This window comes from Lynx canadensis, chromosome D1, assembly GCF_007474595.2.
Source record: "Lynx canadensis isolate LIC74 chromosome D1, mLynCan4.pri.v2, whole genome shotgun sequence".
Lineage (NCBI taxonomy): Eukaryota > Metazoa > Chordata > Mammalia > Carnivora > Felidae > Lynx > Lynx canadensis.
In genome coordinates, this window is record NC_044312.2 from 85074470 (window position 1) to 85094560 (window position 20091).

A 20091-nucleotide genomic window follows, 5' to 3' on the forward strand; every position below is an offset into this window, starting at 1 on the left:
ACATGATGCATTACAAAACTTATAATTGGAAATAAAAACATCTGAAGCTTTTCTGACAGGGTAAACATAAAGTACTATTGCACTGATCAGAACAAGGAAACGTGAGCAACCTTGTAGCTATTTCTGTGCAAACACAATTATAAATGCTGCAGAGAGTGGAATCAACACTTAACTCCCACTTTTAAAAATGCTGAGAAAATTATGAATGAATGAATGAACTCAACATGTTTGTGATCCTAAATGAGGGGAAGGGAGGAGGGAAAAAAAAAAAAAACAACAAAAAAAATCCCACTCAGGCTTCCTTTGCAGATGCAACTCAATGGGCTTTCTCTTGGTACTGTAGCCATTTTAGAATTACACTGTCTAGGCCCCATCTAATTTTCCTGCTGGAGAAGTTAAGGCACTTCCTCCACAGTTACTAAATCTGACAAATTACACCTGGGTGTACTCTAACATGAAAAAGTGCGTTCTTTGTTCCTGACCCCTTGGTCAGCATAGAGATCAAATTCCTGGACATTGGGAAGCCCTGCTCATATTCATTAAAAGCCACGGGAGACCAGCCCTGCATTTCTGTTCAAGGGAGGAACAAGGTGAAGCCACTGCTGAACAATACAACTGCTCTGCTCGGGTCGGAGCAATATGGACTTTTTACTTTTGGCAGCTTGGCTCTGGATCAATTAGTACCTCGATTTTTTTCTACACGGCATCTTAGTATCAAAAGAGCAATTGAAACCCCTCCCATGCCTCCCCTCCCCCTCACCCCCCGAAAAAAAAAAAAAAAAAAAAAAAAAAGGAAGGGGCTGGTCCCACAAATGAGTTTACTGAAACCTACTTGTGCTAAGATGCTGGCTCTAGATCCAATAACCAAAAATACAAAGATGATTTCAAAATTCTACCTCCCCTCTACCCTGGCCAGACCACAGATTAAAATATCATCTCCTCTTTCAAACCATACTCAGTCTTTGGAAAAGACAGAACTGAGAGTAATCACAAAGAGGAAATCAGGAACCCTTGTGGTGGCAGAGAAGCAATGCGATGGATATGAGAAATCCACAAGCTTTCCCATCATGGGACTAAAATCCTGTCTGGCAACACAAGACCCTCTTCTCCTCCCCCAAAGAATGAGAGAAAAGCAATACAGGAGACGTTAAGAAAAGCTGTGACTGAACTGTTACTCCCAAGGAAGGTAATACATCATGGCTGATTCCTTTCTTCAAGATTCGTAGAAGAACAAGATGGTGAAGGAATACACACAGAAACCACAAAATCTGCCATGAGGTCTCATGAGGCAGGGGTGCTGCCTGGAACCAGTCAGCTCTTGACCTCCTTCCAAGGGATCACCTCTCTTCCAGGACAAGGTAGCCCACTTACACCTTCTTCAGTATAGGAAGGCCACTGAATTTTCCCAGACCCATCTAACCACATCCAGATCCTCTCCCTTGGGGATCTGAGAAGTACCACGGTGCACTCCTATTGCAAACACATATGAATCCTTTAAAGTGTTGTAAATTAGTCTCCACGTACAAATTCCTGCTAAATTGTAAATTTAAAGACATTGCTTTAATTATCCCTCTTTAGGAAGCTTTCAACTGTGCTACAAGTTAAAACACTGTAATTAATGTGGACTGATATTTCTTTTCTGTACTGAACACGAGTCACAATCCACATTTTTTAAATACGTGAGTTGTAGCTATCTTCCTGGTTGGATGACAATCACCTTTGAGAAACTGGTGACAGAATGGAAATCCTTGGGATCACGGATGTTATTCTGATTGTTTTGAAATTGAGACCACTAATCATATCAAAATTCATTGGAAATCAAATGGAAATCAAACAAACCACTTTACATTATTTTGGGGTTGGAATAACTAATGGGTACTAAGCAGACATTCACCTACTAGTGAATCTCAGGGATGGAAAATCCTAACTTCTGAAGGAAGAAAAGTGGTAGCTCTGGTATAAATCCCCCTAAACTTTGCTTCCACTGAAATTCTTTATTTTTAATGTTTATTTATTATTTTTTTTTGGGGGGGGGGAAGAACATAGAGAGGGAGACAGAGTGATCCAAAGCAGGCTCTGTGCTGACAGCAGAGAGCCCAATGTAGGGCTTGAACTCATGAACCATGAGATCACGACCTGGGCCAAAGTCGGACACTTAACTGACCGAGCCACCCAGGCGCCTCTGTAAGTCAAATTCTTAATAGTGAAAGAGGTTAAAAAGTGTACAAGATATTAAAATAATCAAGCATTCCTGAAAATATGGATACTCTTTGAAAATTCTAACTTTGGTGACCATTTAAGGGAGTGGTGCCTGAGAGAAAATAGGGCGACCTTGTTGGCCCTGTTTTACAAAACCAGACGTTCAGTGATTTGCCTAGTGCCACTCAATCAGCAGAGGCTGACCTAATGCTAGAACCCACCCCATCTGACTCCTGGTGTAACAATCTTCATATGACAATGGACAAAAGTATGAAGTAAACTTGAAAGACCAGCCCCCCTATGAGTACTAGCTCACATTTATTAAGTGCTTACTCTATGCCAGGAAATCTTTGGGTGCTGTGGGTGCACTATTAACTCACTGATCCTCATAGCAACTGTATGAAAGAAGTAATGCTGACATCTCCCACTTTAAAGATGAGAAAACGGGGGCCAAGAGATGTTCAGAAATTCACCTAGGGTGCCAGGGCTGAATAAGTGATAGAACTAGGAATATCTGTGTTTTCGGCACAGAAAGGCCAATGCAGGGATTCCTAAATCAGTGTCCAGATTATCAGCAGTCCTGGGAATATTAATTTTAACAAAATACCTTCACAGTGGGATCCAAATGACTGACAGCTCCAAAATACATATTGAAAATGAAATTTGCTTTTCATCAACCTCTGTATTCTTAGTTACAAGTCAAAGTACCAACAATTCCTATGGGTGACACATATCTCCCTCATTGCAAGGAAATGCTAGGCAGGTGATAGATTAAACTTTCTGGAAATCCCAACAAATTATGTATAAAGACAACGCCAGGATAACATTTCAGAGGGCTCATCCTGCCTATTTTCTTGATTAACTACCCTCTCCAATATTAAAATAAACAATTTTTGAATGACACCAATTCAGCTCAGATATAAACGTCTGAAGTTTGTGCCATCAGAAAAGGATAATGCCTCCATCATATCACAGATTTGAGTTACTATGTGGGTTTTTTTGTTGTTGTTTGTTTGTTTGTTTGTTTTATTTTGTTTTGCTTTTCTTTGAGATGCTGCAAGATCTGCCTATGGATCCAAAGTCACTCCCTCGTTCATCACAGCCATCAACTGGGTTAGCTAAACCCTATCCTCAACAGAACTGCATCTGTTCAGATAATGGAGTTTGTTTGTTATCATCATTCCAAGGAACTATCAATCTGGAGATCTCTGAAAGTCCGGCTTGTTTGGGAACGGCCTTCCACATTCTATGCCTTCGAAAATTTTTCAAAAATTATCTTCAGGTGCTAAAAAACTGACCTTAACTCCATGTAGTGCTTCTCTGTCAATCAAAGGTCATTCCTCAACTACTGCATAGTCATTAGGACGTGAGCTATGAGGCTGGAAAAGCTCCCTCTCCTGCCCTTTGCTCAGAAATGCTAATATGGACACCCTATGTTACCTGAGACCAGTTTTCAGATTACCGTAGTTTGATAGGACCAATTTCTACGGTTTGTTCTCCTGCCCTTTACCACCTTCTCACGTATAACAAACATTAACTGATATACACTAATACAGCTGGATATACCACTGCAGTGGCCACACCACCACCACCACCTCAGTCATATCATGCACCCCACAGTCAGACTCAAAATTAGGAAGCTACCACTAACTATCTGTGTGATCCCTGCGCGGTTACTCAACCTTTCTGTGCCTGAGTTTTTTTCCCCTGCCAAATGAGAATCACAACAGCGTCCATTTCTTAAAGGCATTTAGAAGAAAAGGATATAGAAGACAAAAAAGGACTTAGAACAATGCCTGGCATGTAGCAAGGACTCAAGTAAGAGTTCACAATCATTGCCAGGTGGATTTTAAAATAAAATATAGTTCCTGTGTTCACTCAACAGCCCTTCTGGATACCACCTAGTAAAGCTAGGGAAAAAAAAATTGTCAACTATTGAGAATATATCTCAACTTTCTATTCTACAGAGAACGAACCAAACTGGGAAGTCAGATGGCCAAAGGGAAGTCACGCTGTTTGTCCTCTTGCAGTCTTAGCCGCAAATCCTAGGGCAGGGCTGGGATACTTCTCCAAGTTGGGTGGGTAAAGGTTAGTTTTTCTGCTCTATATACATACGGAGCTCTCAAAAAGTAGATATATAAATAAATAAAAATCCAAGACTCCCCTGATGTTGATCTTCGAGTCTAACACTCCCATTTTCAAGATGAAGAAACTGGTTTGGAGGCTAAGTGACTTGTTCAAGTTCACATAAATACTCAGTGGGAGAACCAAGGCCAGAAAATGATAATCATTATCCTTGGCAAATGACCAGGCATTCTTCCATATCCATTACAAACGCCACCTAATTTAATCCTCATAACCCTCTAAAGTAGGTACTATGCCCACTGTCTTGAGATGCAGAAATGGAGGCTCATCCTCCGTGAATTAACTTCTTCAAAACCACACAACTGACAAATGATGGAGACAAGATCAAAATGCCTCCTGTCTGGCCCCAAAGAATATGCACCTGTTTCAACCTGTCTAGAGCTCAGTGCTGAGCATTCTAGCGCTGAGCTCTCAAGCTACAACTTTCAAACTGTCTGCACGTCAGTCTCATCTGGGAAGCTTTAAAAATACAAATTGCTGGGCTCTACCTCAGGAAAGAGAATCAGAGTCTCTGGGGGTATGGCTTCAAAATCCGTATTTCTTCCGAGTTGGTCAGGTGGTTCTGATGTGTAGCAAGATTTTAGAAACCCTAATCTAAGCAAGATATTTTATGAATGCGTCCAGTATGAAATGAGAGGGAAATGAGTTACCTAAGGCTGATGGAATGTTCAGAGTAGATGCATCTGCATGAAGAGTAACACAGTGACCTTCCCCCAAATCTTCCTGTGTCCCACAGACACACACGCAGCCTCAGTCCCATAAACATATACACACCTACCAAAGCCCCACTTCTACTGATCTTGCCTAAAGAAATCTGCATCACAAAAACAAGCGATACTCTTTCCAGCAGTGCTGGAATACGTGTCATGTTCGAACTGCAGCAATAAGGTTTCTTTCTGCTCTTATCCTTTGCATTGAAAGCACCTAAGTCTGCACCAGGATTTCTTAGCTAAAAAAACGAAGGGGAAGATTGTTCGAATGAGCACTTACCAAGGTGCCCCGTATATCCTGAATCCCTTCACTGTTACCTCCGAGTCTTGTAAGTAAATACTGTTTGTCAGGAGGGACTGAACGTTGTCAAAGTCCTCTGGTTTCAATTTGGACACAGAGGGGAAACGGTAGTAGTCCTGTTTAACAAGGTCTGCCATGAATTCTTTATCAAATGTCAGTTCATGATTCCCAGCAATCACTATTTTATATTCATATGGCAGGTTTCCTGAAATAAGAAAAAAGAGTACCAATTAGCACGTTCATTTCCCATCACGAAGTACAACAGCCGAGACTGGGTGATTAGCAGACAGTACACCCAAGTGAAATAGCTCACGCATTCCTTTATATTTCCATGGGAACCAAAATTTATGACTACGCCTTTATGCTGGCAAAAAATGACAATAAACAGGAGACAGGAAGCTGCTAAGAAGCTTAAAAGCTACTAAGAAGACATTCAGCTTTCTTGTTCCATTTCCCTCTTCTCTGTGCTACAGATTCACTGTGATGAATGTATACTGTGACAAATCCATACTTAATAATTATCCAGAGAAAAACACTTTAATCACAATCCTTAACAAAGGTCTGGACTTGGTTGGTCCTCAAAAAATAAGCCAACCAACTGTTCTTAACAGCTCAGATAACCGCTTGATTTGCAGGACATCCTTCAAAAGTATATTTATAGTATATCATACAAAAGACATGACATAGGCAAGCATTCCACAATTTACATAAATGAAAGGAACTATGTAGTACAATTTCATATTGTCAGTTAAAGTTTACCTTTTGGCTTGTGAATAAGAAGAACATTAATAATGGCCCCCTGATTAGAAGGCTAACTTTCCTCCCATTGGGATGGGAGAAGAAACTGTAAAGCTTAACCCCCTTTTAATATTTATGGTATGGAAATGTGAGTTCTCGGTGTGTGCTTTTTATGCAAAAGTTTCCCGATCAAAATGAGATAATTCTGGGAAGAAGAATGAAAGCTATAAAGGAAAACCCAAACACCAGACTTCTGCATAGATTTATAATGTTTGAATAAAGTATAGATCATACATATTAATAACTCACCGTGATGCTGTAAGAACCAAAATCCAAAGGGAGATAGTGCCGGGCAGCTGTCCCCATCCTGAAATTAATGCCCTTTCTCTTCTTTGTCATTACCCATCCCTCAAGCCTCACTGCAGAGCTGCTGCTCATTTTATTTCATTTCATTTTATTTTAGGGGAGAAAAGGGTGGGGCAATGGTGCCTATAATTCCAGCTTCCTGAGACTCCTGGGTCCAATGCAAAATTAATGTTTCCTGCTATTCCAGGAAGAATGAAAGTTACCACTAGCAGGAAATTGGATACACTTGTTGTAAGAATTGGTCCTTACCAGCAAGCCAGAGTCAATGATTTAATTAATGAAGCTTAGTGGGAAAGAAAATTATATTTTGGGGGCGGAGGCAAGTTTTGCCATAGGTACATGGACTTCAGCAACGCAAACTGCAGAGACCACGCCATGAAGTCCGCAATCTCAGCAGCGCGCTGCAAACATATTTGCCAACATTGAAACGATTTTTAAGATCACCAGAATATGCTTTGTAATGCTGTTTTCTTTAGCTTTCGATGTTTCGGTTTCTATCAGTAATGAAACTGCATACATAGCACATGGTCTAATGGGGAAGCTTAACAGAGAGATGAAAGCAGTCAGAAAATAACACCGCAGAAAGCTGAAACCGCAAACATCGCGGCCAAGCATCAATGGATATGCTTGACTACTAGCGCACGGTGCTACGTGACATGCCTTTGGCCTCAGTTATGCACAAGGCTGTGCTGAAGAGCTCACAGAAAATAGGAAGCCTCTCTCAGGTGTATGTTTTTGCGCGTTTATAATGTGCACTAGCATAAGGCAATAAGGAGCTGTGACGTATGTTGCAAGCTACTTGGACAGAATGACGATATCCTGCTCAATTCCCTGCACTTAAAATACAGTTGAAAGATGTATCAACAGGCCGTAAATCTCCAACACTGCTCACACTGGAAATCTGTGAGATGCCCCATGACTCCCATGGCTCTGTGACCCCCTTTGGCCTGATACTGCACCCCCAGAATCACCTGTGCTCCCAAAGCCGGAATGGGCTGAAACATTCTCCTGGACAGTAATGGGTATCAAGGCAGGCCATACCTGCACAAATCTTTGAGCAACTCTATTTGTACAAGTCACGCTACAGCTGCCCAGTTCCCCTTTAATCTTTCATGATGATGGACTCACTGTAAACCTTTCTTTATGCACCACTGCCCTTGCACGAGAGCTTGGCTTCTTGCTTTTTCCAGTTTAAAGTTTTGGTTTGGGAATGGCATGGATGAGACTGAGAAGGCAAAAGAACTCCATTTCCCCCTTCCAACCATTTATTTTAAGAAAGTAAAACCGCTGCAAAGTAAATCTTCCTCAGGAAGACAGTCCTCTTCGGTGTCTTTTACATCATATTTTGGAGACTCAGCATAAAGAAGTAGCTACCAGAATGAACAGCCACAGAAACAGTGATGATATTTACACACTGCCAACAAACTCATCTCTTTCTGAGAATTCAATAGTAGTTTCCAACTTCCATCCTCTGTTACCTATGTTATGAGATATACACCTGATATATGCCTGATATTTGCCTGACATATACCTGATATATGCCTGATATCTATCTATCTCTATCTCTATCTCTATATTTATAGGTATATCTCTATAGATAGATATAGAGATAGAGATAGAGATAGAGATAGAGATAGATAGCTGAACTGACCTTTCATCTATAATCTTCCGACCTTTATGTTTTATATGAAAAGTGTAACCAGGACAGCTGACAAATCTCCTGTTACTTGATGGTATTTGGGTTTCTTTTTTCCCAAGGCTATATTAATATGGAAGGCTCTGCAGTCAAGCTCCAAACTTCTTGGTATTCAAATAGCATCATTGAAAAATTGTCAGACAAAGAGGTGCCTGCCTTTATCCATTTTATTCAGATCAGGCCATTGAAGTTGACCTGCCTGAATAAAAAAAACCAAGGCCATATACAGTTATTCTAACATGGAGAAATTCTTGCTTTGAATGACCTAACGAACCCTAAGCATTCATCTTTCCCAAGACATAGTATATGTTCTACTAGCAATATACGCGATTATTTTAAGTGGAATGGGGATGAACTTTTGACAAAATGTCAAGTAGGTTTTAAAAATGCATTCTGGAAAAATATAATGTAACAGTACAAGTAATGATACATGGCTTCATTTTTCGTTTCTACTTTTCATCTCTATTTTTATTTTTCTATTTTTACATATAAAATAAGAGGTGACTTAAAGAAAACTAAGCTAATCATAATAAGATAATTCACAAATATGGCAGAATGACATCTATAGCAAGTAAATGAATACAAGAAAGCAGGAAAACAAAAATAAGCCGCCCTTGACACACAAATACAGACACACACACACACACATACAATCCTAAACCATGCTTCTTCTTTGAGATGCTTCTTCATCTCCCATCTAAACTTTTGGAAAGAGGATTCCAGCTTGCAGCTGGTAGACCAAATACAGCCCACAGATGTATTACACTGGGCCCTCAATGCTTTTGTGTGTGTGTGTTTTTCTAACTGAACGTTTATTTTTTTTTTAAATGTTTATTTATCTAGAGAGAAAGAGAGACAGAAAGCATGCAAGTGTGCACGAACAGGGGAGGGGCAGACAGCGAGGGAGAGAGAGAATCTCAAGCAGGCTCTGCACTATCAGCACAGAGCCTGATGTGGGGCTCGATCCCACAAACCATGAGATCGTGACCTGAGCCAAAGTTGGGAGTTGGATACTCAACAAACTGAGCCACCCAGGCACCCCTGAACTAACATTTAGAAGTCAAGATGTATCATGCAAAAAATTCTGATTTTCTAGCTACTTTTGGAAAATCAAAAGACCAGGAAATACGGACCTCCAGTTGGCCACGGACCTTCCCACTCCCTATGAATTCTCACACCTGGCCCACTTACCATGTTTGTGTTGCCTGATGGTCTCCTCTGTTATTAGAACCAGCAATTTAGAGATGTATGGTTACTCAGAATTTACCAAATACAATCTGGCTTCTGTTTCTATTCTCTTCCCAAAGCTTCCCCAGAATGTCAATAAAAACTTACTAATAGCCAAAGCCAAGATATTTTCTCACTTCTCATCTCCACGGATCACACCACACTGCAGTGACATCCCTGTCCCTCAAAGTCTCTATTCTCTTGATAACAGCTGCTGCAGTCCCTGGTTCTCCTTCTCTTTCTTCGGTATCTCCTCTCTCCCTTCTCTTCTTCCTCAGCTCCCTTTGTCTCCCATCTTGTTTTCAGGGGACTCATTAGACTCTCCCTCTTCACCGTTACTTCTATGTATATTATTTAGTATTTCCTTACTGTATGTCTCACATTTCTATTCTCTGTAGACCAGTTTCTCAACTATTACAGTTTAAATGGTGGAGGCAGCATGAGGTTAAGAGCAGGGACTCTGCTGAAGGCTTCACCACACATTGGCTGCATGGCCTTGTACAGAGTCCTTATGTTCTCTCAAGTGTGTTAGCAAAATGAGGATAATAACTGTGCCCACTTCAAACCCTGTGTTTAAGATAAAGTGAGATAAACTTTCTAAAGCATATGCATGGTATGAAATAAGCAATCAGTGCATGTTAATTATTTTTCTTACTCCATTTTTATTTTTTAGTTTTGCTTTTTGCATGTGATTTGTCTGCCCCTCGACTGTGAAGTCCTTGATGGCATGGAACATGGCTTGGGGCTCCTTATTTGTCCCAAAGTATCTGGTTCAATACCTTCCAAATGGAAACACATAGTATTTGCTGAATAAGTGGAAGAATGAATGAACTTCTGTATGATTTGCCAGGAGCTTCCTTAGGAGAATTACAGGAACTGAGCTTATCATCTTGGGATATGACAAAGTTTAAACCACTGTCACACTGTCCTCCAGAGACACAGGGTTACACAGAATTTACTCAGTTTAAGCCTCCTGAAGTGTCCTATTCTCTGCCCCCAAATTCAGTCTAGCCAAAAAATCTCCAACAAACCATTTTTAAACTGGACTTTCCTCACATCTAAATGGGGGAAATGATAATATCACCCCCAAGGTTTGGTGCACATTAAACAAGATGCTGCATGTAAAGAACTGGCACAGTTTCTAACACGTCATGACTCAATAGATACAAGCTGTGATACAGTAATTATTACAATGATTACCCTTCCCAGTTGCCATCCAAGAAAATATTAGTTTATCCACAAATCGGATCACTCCCCGGTCACAAGGGCACAATGGCACTATTGCCAAGGAAAAGCATCTGAGATGGAAAGAGAACTTTGGTTTTCCAAAGGCAGAAGTTGGCATGGTCTAAGGTGTCCTTCAAGTTAACAAAAGTTATTATTAGAGTCATGAAGGCATCTGGATCTAGAGGGGATGGCGAGTGGACCTATGAGGCCTTCAACCTGCATGCAGGGCAAACCCAGCTGCTTCTGTCAAGATGATGCTCACCCGGCAAAGTGTGTCCCTTGAACACACTGCTTCTCTCCTTCTGTATGATTTCTAATATTTACTGGTTCCCAAAAACTCTGCCAAGATCAGTCTTGCATTCCCAAGTGAATAGTATAACCAGTGATTGGGAACATCTCTCAAGAGTGACTGTTCATCTGGAATATCCCTAGTATCTTCATAGAATCAGCTGGGGGTATTCTTTTAGGAGTACAAAGAGGGGAACAGAATGACTAGAAAACTTTAGGATCTTCAGCTATGCGCATGTCTGATAATCCACAACAACTTTAAAGCAGACACACAGCGAACCGTGCCAAAGTCAGCCTCCCTTCCTTACCAAACCTTGGACATTTAATGTGTGACTTAAAGTGGCTCCCATGAATCCCAACACATGGACCCAGCAGGATCTTCAGAGCCAGCCTGAACTGGTGATTTGAGAGCTGCGTTTCCGTGAGCCTCCCTGCAGCTGGAGCAGGGTGATGAGGAGAGAGATCAGGGCACAAGGGAGAGACCTGCTCCCGCGCTCACCACAGCGGCCATGCTTGCCCTCACTTTACAGTCTGGGGAAAGATTTCCTGTGAAGGGCTATCGCTGCTTTAAAAATAGTAAAGAGAAAGCCACTGGTTTATCCGATTCCATTTTACCGATGAAGAAATGGAGTGCCAGAGAGGTGCTGCCGCCTGCTAAGCAAAACCACAGGCCAAGATGGAGGCACCAGCGGGACAAGAATAGCGCTTCTGCTTCCTGTGCTACTTTTCTTCCAGGTGATCCCACATTTTTAAGTCTTAGGAAGTTTGGCTCAAGACCTACCCCTTACGTGAGTCCTCCTCATATCATTCCTCCACATAGGGCGATCCTTTTCTCTAGCTCTACGCAGCTACGGCCCTTTCTGTTTGTATCACGAAATAAAACTGGCTGGGTCATGGATTTCTCCTCCAGGGGTCATGAAGCAGTTTCAGGTTCACACTGCAACAACACACATCCTGGCTCAATTAAGGCATTCCCCGCATGCTACTGCAGCTGTGGGTGTAATTTCTTACCCACCAGCTCCCAGAAGAATTTGGGAGCCTACCCAAGGAAGGGAAGGTCATGGCCTTGGGAAGGAGAAGGGAACCAACTTTATGCAGGGTCATAGAATTTAAAAACATGTTGGCTCTATTCTGAGAACTGAGATAAGACTTTGACAGAATACAAGTCCAAGGTAATAAATCCAAACACCTACCAAGACTGGAGAGGTAAAACAGAAATGTGACTTAGACTAAGTAGAAGTAAGGAGGGTGGTGAGGACCAGCACACGTGTGTATCACCATTTAAAAATAAACATATAGCAGCACTGCTCTGGCTAAACAAGACTCCTTGCTAGCTTGCCCCTCCCGCCGCCACCAATAAAAGTTAATGTCCCTCAAAATTAAGTATCATACAACTGTGACCTAGTTTTCTGCCACAAATCACTATAAAATGTATTCCACTAAAAAACTTAAGTTCCAGTCAAATCAAAATCCAAAGTCAATTCCAGAATAGTCACTTCTCTTGGGAATCTGCCTGCCACCTGCTAGAAGATGGCCTCCCACCCCACGTTCTTCACTTCTTATGAAAGGCAAGTATGGAAAATAGGGGTAACCAAAATGGTTTTGGCTAATGCCAAAAACCGCCTTCCCTATGTCCCATTTTTTATCAGGGATCTGATGAGCAAGGCTGATGGACTGCTATCTCCTATTTATTTCTGCTAAAACGGAGGAAAACAAAAACCCAGAGTATGGCAGTAGTTCTTTGTGAAGGAGAGCAACCCAAAGCAAACGTGGCTTGCAAGGTTTTGTGGGTAAAAGAAAACCTAGTTATGTAACAAATATGTATTTGACAAATTTCAATACCTCCAATCTCCATGCCCACTCCCCTCCAAACCCCTAAATGATAGACTTTGAAAATATATAAAGAAACCAAAAATGTGTGTGGCATAAGGCTCATATGAAATAAAGTTTACTATGCAGCAAGAAGAAAACACACAGATGACAAGACAGGAAGAGAATGTGCTATAGCTTCTAGATACCCAGGAAAATCAAACTCACAAGGCACAGCCTTCGGGCCGACTTTCCCTCACCGGTGTCCTAGGAAAAAAAACTAATTTACTGAAATTAAAAAGGAATAAAACAGATATACAGTCAGACCTATTATCGTGGGACTGTTTCTAAACAAAAGAGATATATTACGACTCAATCACATTTCTGAAACCCTCAGCCTGCATGGGGCAGTGTCAGGGGCCTGTTTTAAGACACTGTTCCTTAATGCCAGTGTTATAAAAGGACCTTGTTATACCCCCAAGGTAGCTAAAAGGCAGCATTTTTTTCTGTTTAAAATTATTATTGTATTTTTAATATCATGACTCCAGCAGAGAGGGAAAATGTTCAAACTCCTGAAGTCTCTCCATTCCACTGAGGACTAAGAGTAACTTGGGCTTGAAAACTGTTCAAGCAGAAAATTCTGCAGGAAGATGAAAGAAAAAAAATACCAGTGGCCACAGGATGGAAGAACTGAGGCTCCGGGATGGACTAAGGAGATATGTCAGCTACATTCCTTCCTTGGATTACTAGGGGCTGATAGCTGGGTAGGGCTGAGTTGAGTCTGGAGGCAGGGAGAGGCCTCTGTCAGTTATAAGTGGGCAGAGCCCACCTTTCCCCACTGTTCCCTGAGCATCTAGAAAAATGCTTGGCATGAGTTGGTGCCCACTGCCTACTTGATAAATGAATGAATGGACCTCCGGCAATCCCTCTCGGCTCACGGTTTGCACTCACTTGCCTCGGCTGCGAAGCCACCAGAAACATTCAATCAGGGCAAAGCTCCGTCTCTGACCTCAGTCTGTCCCCCGTCAGGCTCCATTAATTTTCACAAGTCCTGACAGCTCTAACGTTAATACTCACACTTGCTGATGGAGCCACACAGCAGGTTCAGACTGCTACCTTCTCCTCTGAAACTCATGCATTAGGGTTTCTTCCATGCTTGCAATGGGAAACCAAGTCTAAGAAATATTAAACACAGAAAACTATATTACAATAATGTCAGGGCTGAGCCGGAAACCCAGGAGAATGTGAGGATTGCTGAGTGAAAGCCCAGTAGTTCACGGCAGGAATCAGGGATAGCATAAGAGGCCACAACTGAAACGCTCCCTCCTCTTCTTCAGCCTCTTCCATGAAAAGAATCCCAAGGCACCGGAAGATGCTGTAAGCCTTAATCCACACAAAGGAGACAAAAACCCGTCCCCCACCCAGGAAAGCAGACCCCTTCTGGACCTCAGTAGTCACCAGTATGTGGCACTGATGGCAGGTAACATCACTGGGAAGTATAAACCACGAGGGAGCAGGCTGTTAGCACCCATAATTACTAAAGACACCAGCTTAGAGATTTCACCGTTGCTCAGCAGTCCCTCGGTGTTGCATGCATTTCCAGTCTCAACCATAACCTTAATCTAACATAACTTTCCATGATTTAAACACACACACAGGCACATACACACATTCACATTCACATTCACACATTTTAAAAGGCAGTCACAAAGGAGTAAAAACAAATGGCAATATCCACGTTGTTTCCCAACTGAGTATCACTAAGTTTTCACCCAGACCAATATGGCACATTCTACATATGAAGACGTGACGGTAACTGGTCTGCTGAACTGCAGTTCCAGTTATACTCGAGTGTTACCATCTGGCTGGGGCCACAGGTAGTTTCTTCACAGTATTTCATCCAATCTCTCCCTTACAAATGGAGGCTTGGCTTGTTGAGAAAGATTTATACCCCATACAACAAATTCCATCTGAACAGCGAAGACTATCTCCTTAATTACCCTTCAGTCTACTTCTTCAAGCTTCAGAAAACTAGATTCAAATCAGGGTTCCAGCGAACAGTCACAAAACGAACTGGTGAAGACACTGTCAAGGCTCATCTGAACCAGCTGTGTGCATGTTTCTATCATTCAAACATACTGGAAAGTAGGGATATACGGCATGATGGGAAGGTCATGGGCTGTGGAGTCAGACAGATATGGGACCAAGTTTTTGGTTCTGTCACTTATCATCTGTGAAACTCAAACTCAAAACATGCTCTTTAACCTTCATATTACTCATCGGAAAAAATGAGGATAATGGTACAACTTGCATTACAGAATGGAAAATGCAGACTGAGTGTGATCACTAAAGGACCTAATCCTAACTGGACACACAAAGATAGTTATTATTTATTATCATCATTTTTACCCTGTCTTCCATTGTGCATTGTAACCTCATTCAGGATAAGGGGCCCATCTCCTACTTCTTACCACCTTAAAACAATATTCCACAAATATTTTTAATAAACTAGGAGCGTTGACTGACAAAAACCTATGGTGAGCTGATGAATATATTGTTTTGTTCCCCATAAAGTCTTTAAAAAGTAAATTATAAAGCAAGTGGCAATTATTCTACTGAATAATTAGAAAAACAAATTCAAATCCTGTGTTTATATTCTTGGCCATTAAATATGGTGAAAATCAAATTAAAGAAAAATAACACAGGCAAAAAGACCATATTCTTTAAAAGAAAGAACACTTTTAGAGAATTTTAGATCCCTTCTCCACATTAACCCTTCAAATAGTAATAAAAAAATCATTTTGTAATAAATACTGTTTTTTTTGCCTGCTGAAATAACGTTTGGGCAGATGAATGCAGGATTTCAGTGTGTAGTGATTCCAAGGGGCCGGTCCACAGAAGCCAGAGCAGAGGGTTGACAGTGGAAATAAAATCTCTGCCTTAACAGCGCCACTGGGGCTGGATGAAAATGGTCTTCTAGAACTTGATTAAAACTAAATTGAAAAAGAACATATTTGGCTAATATTACATTAGACTAAAATATAGAAATGAACCCTAATACTCTCAAAATCTAATAAGAAAAAGCCATCTCAATTTCCAAACTTTCAAAAGCATCTTCTTTAAATGCATCACAGATCAATTTACATGGTACTTTTGCCAATAAGCAAAACCAAATCACAGGTTCCAATTGGCTTATATTGGAAAGTATGAGAGCAAATGCTAGAAAATGCAATTACTGCAAACAAACTCCATTTTCTCCCCTCTGAAGGGAATTTCAGAGAATATTTTATTGCCATCAAATAATATTTCTGAAGGCATCAATACACAATTCTATTTTCTTTTCAGAGTCCCTACTCACTGTATAATCTAATCCACTCTACAGAATATCTTGAAATTTAGAGAAGAGCCCACGAAAGGGGATATTACCTTGCACACACATCCTATGTCAATTTTAATAATTTACATTCTGGACAGGACGCTGCACAAAGCAAAATTTAGGATCCAATAAAATTGACTTTTCCCATTTTATAATTCAAAATTTTAATGAAGCATTTTAAGGATAAAATTTTAAAAGAAATCTCTCAGGGAGGGTTATTTTGATCAATAGCGACAGCAATGAGGTGGAGAGAGTGGAGACTACATTCATTTCCTCTTCCGTTTTTGCTTCTCCCTCCACCCTTTAACTGGCAAAATTTTCTATTAATAAGAATACCAGACAATCAGGAGCTACAAAGACTTCCTGTGAGCTATGAAATTACGAAGTCTCCTAGTGGTAAAGTTCAGTTTCAATGAAACACCAGTTCCAAAAATCTTTGATCTCTTTCCTTGGGAATAGCATCGTGGCCTAATACCACGAGCCTCCCCTCTGGAATAAAGTAGTACAGAGTAGTATAATTCCTTAGGAAGAAAGCATTTTTGGAATGCTTAGGGTTCAAGGTTCCAGGAAGTGGAGTTGGAGGTCTATTTCACTTTCACATGTATGTTCCTTTCTCATATGTTATGGTCTGAATGTTTGTGTCCCCCCAAATTCATATGTTGAAATCCTAATCCACAGTGGGATGGTATTTGGAGATGGGGCCTTTGGGAGGTGATTAGGTCATGAGGGAGGGGCCCACGCATGCCCTTATAAATGATACCCTCCAGAAATCTCCAGCCCTTTCCACCATGTGAAGACACAGAGGGCAGACACCATCTTTTAACCAGGTAGAGGGCTCTCATCAGAGCTCTACTGTGCTGGTGCCTTGACCTTGGGCTTTTCAGCCTTCCCAACTGTGAGACATAGATTTCTGTTGTGTATAAGCCACCCAGTCTGGTATTTTGTTACAGCACCCCAAATGAAGTAAGACATCGTAGTTTTCCAGTTTCCAGAGATCTAGTCCCCAACCTCTTAAATCTACAGTTAAAGACAAATTTTCACTGGTCTTCCTAAATCCATGTTTTCTCATAAACAGTGTGCTTAAAGCATACAGTGTTCTTTGCAGCTTTCCTTAAACAGTACAATTAAATATGTTAAGGAATCCAGGTAATCTTGGCACAACTGGAGAGCATACTCATTTGTTGAACACTGTTCCCAGCAAGACAATAAAATGAAAAGAAAAAAAAAAAAAAGAGCAGAGGTGGTCAAATGTTCTGAACATTTGAAGTCAAGTGAGCACATACTGTTTTAGCCTTAAATTGTTCGTTACAATACACATCCATTTTTCTCCCCATATCATACACGCCCATGCCCTCTGACAAGGTGTGGATTTCCCCTACCTTTAGGTTTGCTTCTTTTATGAGCTGAGTTGTATCCCCTCAAAATCCGTATGTCGAATCCCTCATTCTCAGTACCTCAAGTATGTGAATGTATTTGAAGGTAGGGCCTTTAAGGAGGTGAATAAGTTAAAATGAGGCCATAAGGATGGGTCCTAATCTGATTCAACTGGCATGATTATAAGAAGAAAACAGTGGTGCCTGGGTGGCTCAGTTGGTTAAGCGACCAGCTCAGGTCACGATCTCGAAGTTTGTGAGTTCAAGCCCTGCGTTAGGCTCTGTGCTGACAGCTCAGAGCCTGGAGCCTACTTCAGACTCTGTGTCTTTCCCTCTCCCTCTACCCCTCCCCTGCTCACGTTCTGTGTCTCTCTGTCTCTCAATAATAAATAAATGTTACAGAAAAAAATTAAAAAAAAAAAAAAGAAAACAATATGGACCAAGAATGTGCATGCACATGAAAAGCCACAGCAAGAAGGTAGCCATCTGCAAGCCAAGGAGGGTCCAAACTTACTGACACCTTGATCTTGGACTTCTAGCCTCCAGAACTGAAAGAAAATAAAATCTGCTGTTTAAGGCACCCTGTCTGTGGTATTTTGTTACGGCACCTCTAGGAAACTAAAATATCTTCCTGTAAGGCAGACTTTGCTTAATCCATTCTACATACTCAAGCTGAGGTGATCTTATCAGAATACAAATCTGATCGTATCTATTCCTTCCATACACTTACACACTCACCCACTTTAAGATCCTCCCAGAATCCCTATAATTGTCTACAGACCAAGGGCCAAACGCCCTGTGTGGTATGTGCAGTTCTTCATGATTTGGCCGTTTCAGCCACTTCTCCACTCATACCCTGGGCTCGGAGTTTGCCAAGCACTTGTAGTTCATAGAATGAGAATATGTTTACAGGGCTCTCTCTCTCTCCCACTTGCTTGTGGACCTCAGGAGGGTCAGATTACATTTTACTCATCTTTACACTCCCAGTAGACTTCAACCAATATTTGTCAAATAAATGAATGAAGAAATAATTTTATCCTGGCTAAGAATCATGTGGATAGAGTAGCTAGTACCTCAATTTTGGATTCCAGATGGCCTTAAACTATAACAAATCCTGTCTCCTTTATCCTAGGCTAACACCAGTTGTACACATCACAAAGTATACCATTCATTTACAATTGAGAAAGTAAATCCAATTTTAGAAATGTGCTTTAAGGAAACATTTTTTGTTGTTGTTGGGTATGGCAAAGAGACTGGCCCACACATAGGACTCAATTTTGTTCAACGAGTGAAGAAATAAATGGATGAATAAATGAAAGAATGAATTACACACATCATACAAATGATGTGTTTCAATTTCAAAACAAAAGGGAATTACTATTGTTGCATGGTTACCATTACTCATTTAAAGATTTTTCCAACCTTTGTTCTCAGGATTGGGTAGCTCAGAGGAGATAATCAATAGTGGAGTTAATGGAATAGCCATTCGTTATTTGAGGAAGGTGCCTGTATTTCTTTTTCACTGTATCCCTTCATCTGAAAGTTCTTACCCATAGGCCTCTCAGGCAAATCACTGCTGTTTTGACAGCTGGCTTTCCCGAGGCCACTCTTTACAAATGAGCCTACTGCCTAGGCCAAACAGGACATGTGTGTGCATCTTCTCAGGACCCCAAGTCACTGGGTCAGATGAAAGAATCCATGCTAACATACTTCAGGGCCAGCTTTTTCCCTTTGCTTCCTACATAAAAATCAAGAGGCAGCAGGGTGCTCCCAACCTCTTCTCTAATTCCAGGCTCACTGAAATTCTAACCTAGGAAAGTCCTCAGAGATCAGAACCAGTCCTTCTATGGAATAGGAAACTAAGACCCAGCAAGGCTAAATGACTCCTCCAAGGTCACCCAATGAGTTAACTGCAAGATGGACCCCCCAATCTTGCAGATCTACCTTCTCCTTTTCTACCGTATCATATAATTACAGAGTTGGGGACAGTTTAAATGATTTGCTTTATGGATCAGGAAATTTAGGTTCAGAGAAACTGAGAGGCTCCTAAAATCAACCTGCCACTACCTGTAAGTACCATCCAATAGCCCTCTGGGCATATGGCCGCTAATTTCTTCATATCTCATAGACACACAGGACTACTCAAAGTTCACTGTCAGAATAATCTTTATTTTAAGGCCATTTTCTTCCTTAGGACCCATGGAAAACATCTGTTCAGCAACCTTAACTGTGGGCTTAAATCAGAGAATAACTTAAGACAATAAAAATGATCTCTCTGGACTCAGCCACTGTCCTTCCAAACTTTTCTTCTGTTTCTAACACTAGCATTGAAGCACCTTTGATGAAACCCAAGTGGTAAAGATCTTCCATGAGGCTAACATCCAATTTCTACTTATTTTTTTTTCCATCAGAAGCTAAGGGCTTGAGTTTGCTTACTCTCAGCCAATATTGCACCCCTTTTTATATCAAATACCAAGGTGGCTTCTCAAAGTTCTGAGTAAAAAAATTTTCCAGACTGTTATCTTCATATAATACACAGGCTCATCTCAACCATGGTATTCATTTCTGTATGTCTCTGAAATACTAACATTTTCCACTAGGATTATTCTCCTCAGAGTGGGAAATAAGGCCAGTAT

At 41.0% G+C, this 20091-nt stretch overlaps 1 protein-coding gene across 1 annotated transcript in view; it reads right to left on the reverse strand.

The window, feature by feature from the left end:
* The window catches only part of MPPED2 (metallophosphoesterase domain containing 2), a 173305-nt gene that overhangs the window by 81543 nt on the left and 71671 nt on the right, over positions 1–20091 (reverse strand). The window contains exon 4 of the mRNA XM_030333602.1: positions 5335–5560. Coding sequence (XP_030189462.1) covers positions 5335–5560 — 226 coding nt within the window. The remainder of the gene's footprint in view (positions 1–5334; positions 5561–20091) is intronic.